Here is a 13900-nt window from a genome sequence, read left to right on the forward strand (position 1 = left end):
CAGCTGAAAGCAAATTGTGCACTTCAGAATACCAGACAACACTGTATAGGGGTCTATTCACTATAATACCTGAAATTATATACAGGTTAAAAGAAAGGGACTGTTTAACCTCCGAGATAATTGTATATGTGTAACAGTACTTTCGGTGAGGATTCCCTTGAGCTGGATAGGTATGAAGGCCAAAGGTGAATATGCTGGCAAAACAGCCAATGTAATGCCAAGACCAAATGGAAGGAGACAATATAAAGTCACGCCAAATCAAATAAACAGCAAACAGGACAAGCCGGGTCAAACAGGATAAATCACCAACAATATACTGAAGGTCCTTAGTTAATATAGGCCGTCATGGCCGAAAACGAGGCATTCCGGGTCACATATTGTCAGCCAGAGTTCAATGAGGGAGGTAAGTCATGACAGAATGTTGTAAAAATTGGCAAAACAAGCATTAACAGTACTCACTAACTGCCCTATAATTGAATCCCTTTTTCCATTCTGAACCCTCCAAAAGGCTACCTGAACCAATTAGCAAGTACCAGCAACCTAGGGAGGTGAATATTTGCAAAGGGTTAAACTATGCTTACTCTCATTTAGTATAAGCCAGGGATCAGCATATAGATTTTTTATTTTAATGATAAGAGTTTGCTGTTTCTACCACCCGTGTTTACCTTTATTGGATTAGTCTCATACAATTTGTCACATTGACTGCTGCTAACACCTAATTTACAAACTTTAATTAAATTACACAAAGGCAGTGCATGGTCATCTTTCGACTCTGAAGGAACTGAAAATTCTTGTAAAAATAAATGAGGGAAATTAATGTTGCTCAGTTTTACTTCATCAGTAAAATACCAACAGTGTTGGCAGTTTAAAAAAGTATGAGTTAACAAACTAAACTTTTATCAGGATTCGTATCTATTGTTTACATTATGTTTAAACTAGAGTTTTCTTTTCAATGCCAGGACACAAAGACTACTGGTACACAACCTCATTCAAATAGTTTATTGGCTGGACACATGTAGTCACAGAGTGGTCAAAATAGGGGGGGGGTGTAGGTAACATGTCTGGACTGGCTACCTGGCACATTGGGCAAATACCGACAGTGCCACACGCTGCAGTAGCAGATTGGGTGCGGCACATATCCAGACGTCGGCTGAACTTATATCATCAGGTGATAGCTAATCTTAAAGTGCAAGGACGGCCCGCCATTGCCAGTCCAGCCCTGGCAAGACAGTGTTGTCAGAAGGGTTTCCAGGAGAATTGTGGTTTCAGCTCTTTGACTTCACTATACACTTTCCTCTTTTCCTTGGATATTGGTGCACAAGACAAAAAAAAATGTGTGTGACGTTAATATTTGCCACTGTTGACAAACAAGCAAGATCTGACTTTGAGCAATGATTTAGGATAAGGATACCGCCTTGTCTCCCCAACATTAACATCTGTCATTAAATCCCAATCTAGGATGTGGGTAAATGCTCCAGTGCGTCATTAGTGTCTTTCTGCATCAGTACAGAGCAACGCCAGATGCTGCCTGGGAAGGAAATCTAAAATTCAAGAGGTAGCACATGCTCAAGCTATTAATCTGGGTTCCCCATGGAGAAATGCAGAAGCATTTTCAAGTGTCGTTTAATTAGGTGGCAGCATTGCTGACTAAAAAAAGTATTTCTATATGTTTGGAGTGAAGCTTCATGGGACAGCAACATCTAATGTCTTTCAACAAAGGAAGTCCAGTTAAAATGTTTGTGTAACTACAGCAAATAGTGTAGCACCCAGTGATGCCTTTATATCCTGTGTTGCCCAAGGCCTGACCTAGGACAGCGACCCCAGAAGACGTTTCCTCATCGGAATCTAAACTTCCTTTTATTTTTGTTAAATATTAAATGCTTCATAGTAAGCATTTTGTTGGACAGTATTGATGTACAATTGTAACTAGGCATTTTTTTAACTAGTCTACCTCCAATATGTACCTTCAATGCATATATTACATTTATTTATATAGGGTTAGCAGATTCCATACAGCTGCTACAATAGGGGGTAGTGAAAATAATTAACAATTTAAAATGACATACCAAACATTAACAGATACTGGTACAAAAAGAGAAGCGGACTCTGCTTTCATTAGCTTACAATAAGAGGGATGGTTGCTAGGTGAAGTGAGACAGTAGGAGAGGACTGCTTGGATGAGTTGATTGAAGTGATGGCTATATGGAGAGCCACCCCCTTCATCCACCCTGTGAATAGAATGGGGCAGAATCAGGGCCGGACTGAGAATGGAAAGCAGCCCTGGAAACATTTGGAGAGCAGCCCCATATAGTTTATCTCACGGTTGAGCTCTTATACCGACACATGCACCCCTTATACATACCTGAGTCACACTATTTGCCATACAAATAACTATAAAACATTCTTTTAATCTCATTATTTGTATTAAAATGCCGGAAAGCAAGAGTGTTAAAAGGCCCTAATAAATTAAATACATTAGACATATTGGAATCAAAACATTTTCTACTGCAAACATTTTTAAATGAAAAAGTTCCATTTTATTCAGTGGAACAAAATAGTGATTCTTCACGATATTCTTGTAAGACACTTTTGGCTATTAATACCAACTGTTCTAGCACTGCATCATCCAATGAATACCTCATCCCAGATACAAAGGCATATCATGGGGCACTCTGCATCCAGAAAAGCCTTATGCCCCCATATAACACTCCACCCCCCCCCCCCCGATTTACCACTGCTTCTGACTCCCTGGTGTCTGGTGGGGGCAGCGGGTAGAGGACGGCGTTCATGAAATGAAAGTGGCCGGCGTGCACGCACCACGCCGTCCGATGGCCGTGCCTCAGCTCTTCGTCCCACCCCTTTTAAGACATGGGACGAAGTGCTAAGGCACGGCCATTTCAATCCCGCTCACTGCCGCTCAGCGGCTGTTTTGAACTTTGCACGCATGGCGGCCGCTTTGAATGTTGGTCTGCTGGCCCACGGACCGGCCGGCCCAGGTATCCTGGTGGGCCAGTCTGACCCTGGTTAGAATTCAATAACTTAAAATGAAAAGTCACAGACTTACTTGCATGCCCTTGCAAACAACTTGCAGATTAGTCAATCAGTGAGCTGTTTTGTAAATGTATATTGTAAATAGATCTAAGATTATTTACTGATGTGGCAATTCCCAACTGATCTGAATGTTTTCTAAATGGATTGGTGTACACATTTCCTAGAGACAATGTCACAAACTACACTAAATAATTAGTGCTAGTGTGTTGTGAACATAACATTTAGAATGTAATTCTAAGGGCACTATGCAGGGATATCTACAAAGAATGTAAACATATGCAATATGTTTTGCTGTTTACATATGAGTTAAAAGTACCTATTTATATTTTGACAGTGACAGTAGGAATGGGAAGCCAAAATTAGTATTTTGAAGCAAAAGAGTCAAGTGTTCACAATATGTGTTATCATTTTGTGCCTCAAATCTAATGTTAAACCAAATGATTCACCTGATCCCACAGGAGTGCTCTGCTCTAAAGCATATCTGACATATTACATAAACAGAACATAAATCCCAGTATCACAGCACCCTGATGCAGTACAGTATCAGTGACATGATAACACAAATCAGAAAACCCTTTGAATGGTTTCCAAGGCAACAGCCCAGCATGAAATCAAGGATTTTCTGAAAGCTTTTCCAGTGATTACCATATTTTGGTCTATTTATCGGAAAGGAAGCAGCACATCAAAGAGACTGTCCATCAGTGGCATGGATCACTCTGGCACCATCCCTAAGACAGACCTTTCTCTCCCACCAGGTAGATGGGAAGTCATTGAAACGGAAAATATATAGGAAGCCCACACATCAGCAGCAACTGTAAAATAACTAAAATATTTAGGTGGTATTAACTCTTCCGAACACTGAAAGGTCACAAATATGCTTCTAAGTGGAAAGTAAATTATACACTGGAAGGCATGTGAGCTCATGACTCTTTATGATTTCTCTTTATTTCATTTATTGAACTGTTTTTTCAGGGTGCAGATATGGAGCAGATGTCTAGATACAATTGCTAGTAAAATATCCTAGGTTTCAGCCAGTTAGATTAGTTTAGATTTTTTAACATATAGCTTGTGATGCTTGACATAAAAGTTGTCAAGCAAATAGATTTTCTTGTCTTACAAGTTTATTTTTCTGCCTTATTTCACATATACGGTATCTGATGATTCCTCGGACATACATTATCAAAACGACCGCCCATTTTATTACAACAATTATGCCTAACTTACATTTTGCAAAGTACACCGATTTTGAAGTGTCCTATCTTATTTTACTGCATTTTAACCCTCTGAACTCTTTCTTTAAATTGCATTATAGTCTAAGGCCGACTCAGCACAGCCTCCATAGAATGCACTGCGTGACTTTAAGACATGCAAGTATATGACATCATATCCAGAAGCTCCCTGCCTTAAAGGCACAACACGCCTTTTGAGGCAGTTCAGGAGCAGTTAGGTAAGGTAAATGCATTGCTGTGTACATGTTGGTCATTTCAGCAGCACCCTGGAATCTGAATGTGTATATTTTTTATGGTGTGTTTCCCTTTATGTATATCTTTTTGTGCAAATTTGCCAGGACTGGATAGTAGATATGTGCATTTGCTTTCATACAAACTTTATTTTTACAGAAACTTGCCTGTTTCATGGTTCGTACAAATCAACCATAACAAGGATGATCCCCTGCAAAACTGACAAAACCGGACTGCAAACGTTCTGAAAATTCATAGTGATTGGTCTATTCATTTTCACGTGAAGCTGCCATTACAACCCGCTTTGGCACCATTACAAGCAGTTTTATCGCTCATTGATGAGGTAAAGTGGGAAGGACAGTGTGTATGAGGGTACATATCAATAACTTATAGGTATACGTAGCCAGGATGTGGTCTCATTGATTGTTATGGCTGTGATTGATGGGTTCAACAACCTGTGGGAGAAAAAGAATGTGGCAAAAACAAAAAAAATTGTCCGACGCGATTTTGCTTGCTGTGCACAAGTCTACTGGATAGTATACATTGAGCCAGATGTGTTTTGGGCTGGTGTATGACTGCTATATGAAGGGACTTGCATCAATATTTGCATCAAATATTCAACTGCAGTTAGGTACTAGAAACTAGACTTGTGCATTCGTATTCATGAGAACATGAAAACGAACATGAAGGGTGCGTTTTCGTTGTTCAGCCCGAATGCCGAACATACGAACACGGCTGCGGCAAAACGTAGACGAAGACTAAGACACACAACATGAAGAATCTCCGTGTTCGTTTCCTAATCTCCCTGGTCCCTTCTCCATCTAGCCTACCTTATCTACGCAGCATCGCAGGGGTTGACAAAAGCGGAAGTCCCTAGGTTCGCCGTCGGGGGTTAAAGGGCGGTGCAAACTACCCTATTGGTCGCCTGCAGAGACCTCCTCTGGCATCAACCATTGATGGCAAAGGAGGTACCTGCAGGCGACCAATAGGCTCACTCCCACAGCCTTTTTAACTCCCTTGAGAGCCCTTCACCCCTGAGATTCTCCAGGAGGTGTTTGGTCTTTTTCCCCCCACGAGGACGAACATGAAGAGTTGGCCAGCGCCCAAGTCTACTAGAATGTATATATATGGTTTTATATGATTCACTTATGTATAAGAAATATGCACAAAAGGATTGAGAAGAAATGCCTGTGCAAGTATGGAGCATGTCTTTTATTTATTATAATTATTTTCCTTTTTAAGAATAACAAAGTGGATCTTCATTTTACAGATGCACCCTCAATCCGTTCTCTAAGAGAAATTAAAAACCCAACAGTGGCTCCTGGAGGAAATCTAAAATGATGGATATTATGTACTGAATTTTTGTTGCTAAGGAGTGAGTCAAACATAGTTGCGTGATTAATTGCTGATTTTCTGTAATTGTTGTTAGTTAAATATTGATTCAAAATAAATATTGATTCAAAATATTGCAATCACAATATTACGATGATGGTTAAAAAAAAAACAATCCTACATAGCCTAATTCTGCCAATGTATCTCCATAGTCACCATTATTCTGTGGATTTGGTATTCTCACAAGGCAAACACTTAGATACTGCCATTCCAAATCATCCATCATGTGTTCAACCAAGCGATCCCGGAATTTTGTCACCAGAGGTATTATGTGCCATAGGGCATGTTTGTGATGCAAGGACTATATACACTTGATTATAGAAGAAAAGTCTCAAGCTGGCAGGTGTTATTTTAGTACCACGTTATGGTGACTGACCATTCTGACCATCTTCCTATTACCAGTGCCAAGTCTTGAACTTTGTTTAGCACCTAAGGCAAACCATGTTTCCTATGCTTCTTGCATGGATTTGCATTCTAACACAGTTGAGAAAAGCAACAACCCCCCCCCCCCCCGCCGCGATGCCTATGTAGGACAGATTGTGTTCTTGGACTTCTAAACTGTGCCGCTTATTATGGTCACTTCTTACCATAATAACTAGCTATATGCTACATGGAAAGCAATTAAGGTGTCAGTCTCACAAAATTTCTGACAACAGGCAGATAATGACAGAGACAAGTAAAAAGGAAATGTGACGAACTTGCTCAAAACACAACACATAAGCTGGGTAGATTTAATTCTGTTTTCCATACCAGTCAACTTCCTTTAGATTCTAAAAGGCAGATATATTAAAACCAACTAATTATAGCCCTGATTGATTTGTAGACACTCCAAGACAGAAAAACAGATTGTTTGCTGATAGGTTTATGCTGCTGAAAACTTGTCATTTCTGGCACAAAACAGTGATAGTGATCTAAGTGATCTAAGAAAAATCCCATTCTCGCAGTTTACGCCTGAAATTAAGATGGGAAAAAAAATAATAATAATAAAGAGAAACATTATATTTCTGGAACCTTTTCAATTGTTTCAAAAGCCATACTCATGACCAGTTGTCTTCTTAATAGCACCTTAGGTGAAGTCCCACATTTTAACAAGGTCACTATTATTTGGAGCAAAGCCAAACTATTAATCCAAAACATAATGATTTGGGAAATTGTGTGGACTTTCAGTTTGGGTTAGAAAAATATATTTAACCCAGCTGATTAAAAGGGGGACATTATTTGACACTATGAGCTGCTTCTTTTGATTTAATCAAATTATGTCCCTTTATTCAATCCTCAATAAATGAGTGAAAGGGTCTCTCTTCAAGGTCGGGTAGATATGGACTTCTTTTTCTGTATTAAAACATATTCCTTATAGGGGAAATCACTTTTTAAGCAGTTCTAGTTTTTATATAAAATAATGTTTTCAGGCAGCTGCATATCAGCCACTTGACTCCTTATTATACTGCCTTATAGTAAACAATATATTGGCTCAGTCTTAAAAATCACCCAGACACTCTAACTAATGAAAGTGTATGGAAGGAGACTTCATTAGCATTGTCATGACAAATCCACTCACTGTGGTGTTTGAGCAGGGAAAGTCATACAGCAATGCCAAGCCTTCAGGACTACAGATAAAGAAAACGGGGAGAAAAAATAGATTTTGTCAGTGCTAGCCGAGATTATCGGATACAGCACTGTATTTTATGTTGAAAGAAAAAAATTTATGTATTATATAGTTGTAAAAGAACACCAAGTATATCTGCTAATGTTCGAGGAAACACATTACACAGCAGACTCAACAGGAGAAAAGTCACTGAAGGTTCATCTAACATGCTTTTTAGATAAATGGTATTGTGTGATCCAGTGAGCCATATAAAAATTAGACTTTTCAAGACTAAAATTATAGTCACTATGCATTCTAGCAGGTAGCATTCTCTTGGCAGCTGCAAACCCAGATCTGCCCATTAGACTTCCACATAGGTTCATCACTCCAGAGAACACATTTCCACTGCTCCAGAGTCCATTGGTGGTGTGCTTTACAACAGCCCAGCCAACACTTGGCATTCCGCATTGTAAGCTTGTGCGTAACTGCTCAGCAAAAAAAAATCTATTTCATGAAGCTCCCGATGCACAGTGCTTGTGCTGAAATTGCTTCCAGAGGCAGTTTGAAACTCTGTAGTGAGTGATGATACAGAGGGCAGGCAATTTTCATACTATGTGCTTCAGCACTTGGCAGCCCAGCTCTCTGGGTGTTTGTGGTCTACAGCTTCATCGCTGAGTTGTTGTTACTCCTAGATGCTTTTACTTCACAATAATAGCACTTATTAGTATGCAAGATTGTTTAATCATAATTCTAAGTAAACATGTAATTTTGATGTTTAGGAAGTGCAAGTGTAGCCCTGTAACTGTATAACAAACATTTTATTGGCATTTCATGGTTTAAATCATCACAGGTGTTACCTCTCTCAGCATGTGCAGGGTTTTGTTTCAGCTTACTATGATGTATTTAGGTATTTGTTTCTTAATAGTCTGGAACAAACATGAAAACATATCCATCTCGTATATCTCGTAAAATTGTATAATGGAAATTAATAAATAAAATGGATATAGCTGTGTTGCTCATGATCTTTTTTTAGTCAAAGGTGAAACTTTATATTGGGTCAAAATAGAAATATGATCATAAACTTTTGGGACCTCAGAAATCTCATAAAGTAGAGATCTATTCTTGCATTCGAAAAATAGTATTGGTTTTGTACAGAATGCAATGTTTCTTCTTTTCTTGCCACTGAATCTTAGGCACAGATTATTTGGAGAGATCTCATTAAAAGAACATGTTTTCACAATTATACATTTTTGTTTTAAAAAAAAACTTACTGTTCCCATTCTAACATTCTAGAAGTGACAATTCTCTGAATCTTTTTTTCTGTATTTTATAACAATAAAATACTTTTTAACATGGTACTGCTGCTCTTGTAAGATGCTTAAGCTACAGGAATGCCCATACCACATGGGCAAACTTGGTGAGAAAAATGCATGCTGGGGGCAGGGGACACTAGAAACATAGTTTATCCATGCCCAGCTGTATTTTTGTGCCGTCGTCTGATGCAGGACAGGACTTACCTTGACAAGTAGAAGTTCTTATTCGCCCTTCAAATCTTCTGTGCAGAGCATTAATACATAATATCATATTTCTATGCTTAATCTAAAAAGGTCACTCAATGGAGAGGAAGAAATACTGTGCCCAGGGGCGTAACTAGAAGCCTCAGGGCCCCGGTGCGAGAATCTGTTAAGAGCCCCCCCAACCCCAACCCAATCTACCCCCTCTCCCCCCCATTCTCACGATCTACCCTCTCCCTACCCCCTTCTCACTATCTACCCTCTCCCTACCCTCCTTCTCACGATCTACTCTCTCCCTACCCCCTTCTCACTATCTACCCTCTCCCTACCCCCCCTTCTCAGCGTGAAGCGCCGGCACCCGAGAAAGACGCCTCACGCTCCCACCACTCCAGTCGGGGCAGCGCTGAGGCAGGCGGTGGCGGCGGCAGGGAGCAGAGGAGACTCCTCATTCTCACTATCTACCCTCTCAGTCTATCTACCCTCTCCCTACCCCCCTCTCACACGATCTACCCCCTCTCCCCCCATTCTCACAATCTACCCTCTCCCTACCCCCCTTCTCACTATCTACCCTCTCCCTACCCCCCTTTGTAGGTCACTTACCATGCAGTCCTGTGGTGGGGGCGCGAGGCCTCTGCCTCGCTACTCTGCTGTGGTGCGCGTGGCTTCACTGCTGAGCGCCGGCATATGACGTGAAATGCCGGCACCCGAGAAAGACGCCTCACGCTCCCACCACCTGACTGGCAGAACTCCAGGGCCCGGTCGCAGTCAAGACCCCTGTGACCCTGGTAGTTCTGTCACTGACTGTGCCAACAGGTGGATCAGATACAAAGGGAATTTCTTATAGGAATCCTATGTTAGTAAGGTCCAGGGGCTGGTACCATGTGGCCTAAGCCTAAATATGCCACTGCATCTAGTGTAGGAGAAACTCTAGGAACAACCTTTATTAGCTAGACATCTGTTGGCCCGATGCCAAGTTGACACTTTACACAATCATGACTAACATACTATTACATTATCATAATTTATAATGAAATATGTGTATCCATTTTCTTTACAGGATTAGAGTTCTTTACAATTGATTTTGTAAGAGAAAAGACCATCTTTTTGATGGGCCTGTTAAACAAAGAGTTGATCCTGCCAAAAACAACTTTCAGACTGAAACTAACACGTAGCAATTATTTTGTCTAGATTTTGTTTATGATATGTTTTGCTGCAGTATGGCGGTATGGCAAGTACTTAGTTCAGTTGAACTTTTAGAGCAACATTTTTCATGCAGTGTAGTACTTATACTTGTATTTTATGTGCTATTTGGAAGATGTTCAATATCTTTAAAATTTCTCTTCAGAATCTGTTAATTTTACAATATCAATGTGGTTATTTGTTACTGCAGTACCATCTAAAATATGTAACTGCCCAGCTGTTGTTGGATTATAATCCTCAATCAGCATTTGGCAAAGTACAGGGTGCCTGAATATCTTGGAAGTTATAGTTGAAAATCTGCTAGAGAGCTTTCTGTATAACTTTCTAAAACTGAAAGGAAATTCCCCTTTGTAGAAATAAATACCCCTTGGGAGTGGTAACAGATACAATTAACATAATCCTAATAAACATAAGAGGGTCCCTATTGGGCTATTTGCGGCCAGACCAGTCATGCTTGCCCTGCGTGTATGTCCCCTTCAGGCCAATACTGATGTGTTTCAACTGATGATATTGAAAAGAGTCCTGAAAAGAAAAAGTGCCAGTACAAAGCTAGTATAATGCAAGGGGTAACTGTGTCAGAGGTGGACAAGAAGCAACAAGCATGCCAACTCTCCTAAACTCTGAACCAAGACACAGTCCCAAGAGAAGAATAGAACCACAACTCCAGGACATTGTTCTGGAAAAATACTATGGAATAAGAAAAGTTTCCATCTTATGCAGAGACAAGTAGTGAGATACTACAACCCTGAGCAGAGTAAAAAGTGTTTCCCTGGTTAAGAGCAATAGACGTATGGACTGTGGTATGGGCTCTTGCAGAGCTCCATCTTAAATAATCATCAGTTTTCTAAGGCCCGCCATTCCCAGGGACCAATGGCATGTTTTGGCTGGCCCAGGGCAGCCCAAACCAGCCCCCCCAACACAATTTGTCACCTCAGCCAACACCTTTATGCTTAGTGTCAACATATGACACAGCAATCTGGCCATGGTTATTCTAATGTACATATAGTATAATTGCTTTGTGAAATTGTGTTTTTGTTTTTATCACCCACAAATTCCCGCTGTTAATTGTCTGCAAGACCATTACTGTTAACATTTCAGATTCCTTCATTGCTTCTAATTTTTGTATGCCTATCACACACATCATACCCCCCACACTGCTAAAGGACTTTGTCATAAACCCTTTGTGTATGTTTATAACGTCATAACCCAGAGCCTGACTACTCACTTTAGAGCAATTAGTCATGAACAAATCATTCTTGAGGGTATATGGAAGAATTATTGCTGATAATTCCTTGTTCCTATGTTCCTGCTGTTTTTCTGTGGCAACATACCCTGACTGATCAGTTGTACTCAGGGCCATACATTTTTTTTAAACAGCAAATGCATTGACAACTACCATGAACTACTGAACAAAACCCAAAAATGGGTTGTAATGAACTCTGTAGAGATGCAAGCAACTCAGTGATAATGCCATGTCCTCACTTACAGCACAGTATTGTTCCCAAGTTTGAGCTACCTACTTCAATGTTTAAGCATTTTTCTTCCCAGTTCATGAATGAAGTCATAACCAGTTTATCACAGAGCTTATCTCAGTCACATTATTTTTAGATCCGGATAGGGTATTCTTAACTAACTTCACTCACAAATTAATATAATTGGTTTAAATTGGTATAAAAAAGCTGATTGCATCAACTGGCTAGTTTATTCAATTTACTTCTTCTGGTCCAGATTTGCTGCCTTAACAATAATTTAATTATGAGGGAACACATAATGCACAAAGAGTATGCACCTGGAGCAAACAGATATGTTTGATTTCTTATAGTATTTTTGTGTGGAATATTGAAACAAAATTCCCAAGGCATGATGGCAACTCAGGAGAGTGATGTACCCACAAAGGGCTGTCATCCCCGAAAATCCCTTGATAGCCCTTCACCCCCAGAGACTGGAGGTGTCTTGGAAATTATAATCCCATTGAAATGTAATCCCCCCTGGGGTGAGGGGGTAGATCCTTTAGGGGAAAGATGGATAGCATCTAAACGGGGTGACTAGACTTGTGCATTCGTATTCAGGAGAACATGAAAACGAACATGAAGGTTTCGTTGCACAGCCCAAATGACGAACATACGAACGTGGCGGCGGCAAAACCTAGACGAAGACACACAACACGAAGAATCTTCGTGTTCATCTTCGTATACTAATCTCCCTGGTCCCTTCCCCATCTAGCCTACCTTATCTACGCAGCATGGCAGGGGTTAACAGAAGCGGAAATCCGTAGGTTTCTCCGTCAGGGGTTAAAGGGCCGTGCAATCGACTCTACCAATATCTACCAATAGGCTCACTCGCACGGCCCTTTAACTCCTTATGGTGCAACTTGGCTGGCAGAGACCACTGGTCTCCCTGCTCCACCAGTTAAAAGTCCATATGAACGACCAATAAAGTCGCTTGTACTTTAACTGTTGCAGCAGGGAGACCAGTGGTCTCTGCTGGCCATGTTGCTGCACCAGGATTTTAAATGTCTTTACGAACGACTCTATTGGTCGCCAGCAGGGGGTTCGCCCCTGCAGGCGACAAATAGGCTCACTCTCACTGTACTGATACAGATCCTTGGTCAATTTGGTCAAGATTTGGACCCCTGTTTGTTTATTTAGCGGACTGCTGAGAATTTGTCAATTCTGAGAAGAAGAGAAGAATTGGAACTATCCTTCGACAGACTTTTTATCGCAAACGTTCCTGCATTCAATTCGAGACAATTGATGTGCAATAGACGTTCCTGCTGGGACCATCGACCGTCTGTTCTGAGACGGCTCCCCAACCTGAGAGACTGGCATCCGATTCCAAGATCAAATCCGGTTGGGACCCGAAAATGGCTCTGCCATTCCAAGCCTCCATATGGCAAACCCACCAACAAAGTTCCAATCTTGCTTCCGGTCCTGGGAATATAGCCTAAATGGACGCTAGTAAGAGGCCCATGATACGTGCAAGAGTCCGAAGAGACACCACTGGTAACTTGAGAGCCCGACGCAGCTCCTTCTTTATGTTGTTGATCCTGAGCTGAGGGAGTCACAAGACCGCCAAGACTGAATCCAACTAAAAATGTAACTACCTGGGAGGGAGGCAAAGCAGACTTCTGTTGATTGATCACAAAGCTCAAGCGTTCAATATGAAGTTCATTTGTGACCATAAGAGTCGCAGGTTCTGGGACGTAAGCAGGATATAGTCCAAATAGATGATTAAACAAATGACTAACTCCATGAAAAAGGTCACGACAGGTTTCAATACCTTGGTGAAACACCACGGGGTGGAACGCATCTGAAATGGAAGACAAGTGAACTGCCGTAACTGAGCTTTCCACCTGAACTGGAGGAATTTTTGACAATCCTCGTGGACCGGAATGGTGATATAGGCATCTTTTAGGTCCAATCTAGTGAACCAGTCCCCTTCTAGCAAAAGATCGCGAAGAAGATGGATACCCTCTATCTTGAAATGGCGGTACACTACAAAATTGTTGAGCTCCCGTAGAGTTATAACTGGACGAAACTCGCCCGACTTTTTCTTTACTAACAAATTGTTGTTGAGAAAGGTGGGAGGGTGACGAGAAACCTCTACAGCCCATTTCTCCCATAGGGATGTCAACTCCTTGTGAATAATTTGCTTGTCTGCCTGAGACATAGAAATGGGAGGGGTGCTATGGGTTGAAG

The 13900-nt window shown here is 40.9% G+C and overlaps 1 protein-coding gene across 1 annotated transcript in view; it reads left to right on the plus strand.

The window, feature by feature from the left end:
- Window positions 1-345: 345 nt before the first annotated feature.
- The window catches only part of LOC149299401 (5-hydroxytryptamine receptor 4-like), a 224478-nt gene continuing 210923 nt past the window's right edge, over window positions 346-13900 (plus strand). Inside the window, exon 1 of the mRNA XM_089485975.1 lies at window positions 346-403. Coding sequence (XP_089342101.1) covers window positions 346-403 — 58 coding nt within the window. The remainder of the gene's footprint in view (window positions 404-13900) is intronic.

Source organism: Sceloporus occidentalis, unplaced genomic scaffold (assembly GCF_023333645.1).
Source record: "Sceloporus occidentalis isolate IW3139 unplaced genomic scaffold, rSceOcc1.0.p SCAF_28, whole genome shotgun sequence".
In the NCBI taxonomy this organism is placed as follows: domain Eukaryota; kingdom Metazoa; phylum Chordata; class Lepidosauria; order Squamata; family Phrynosomatidae; genus Sceloporus; species Sceloporus occidentalis.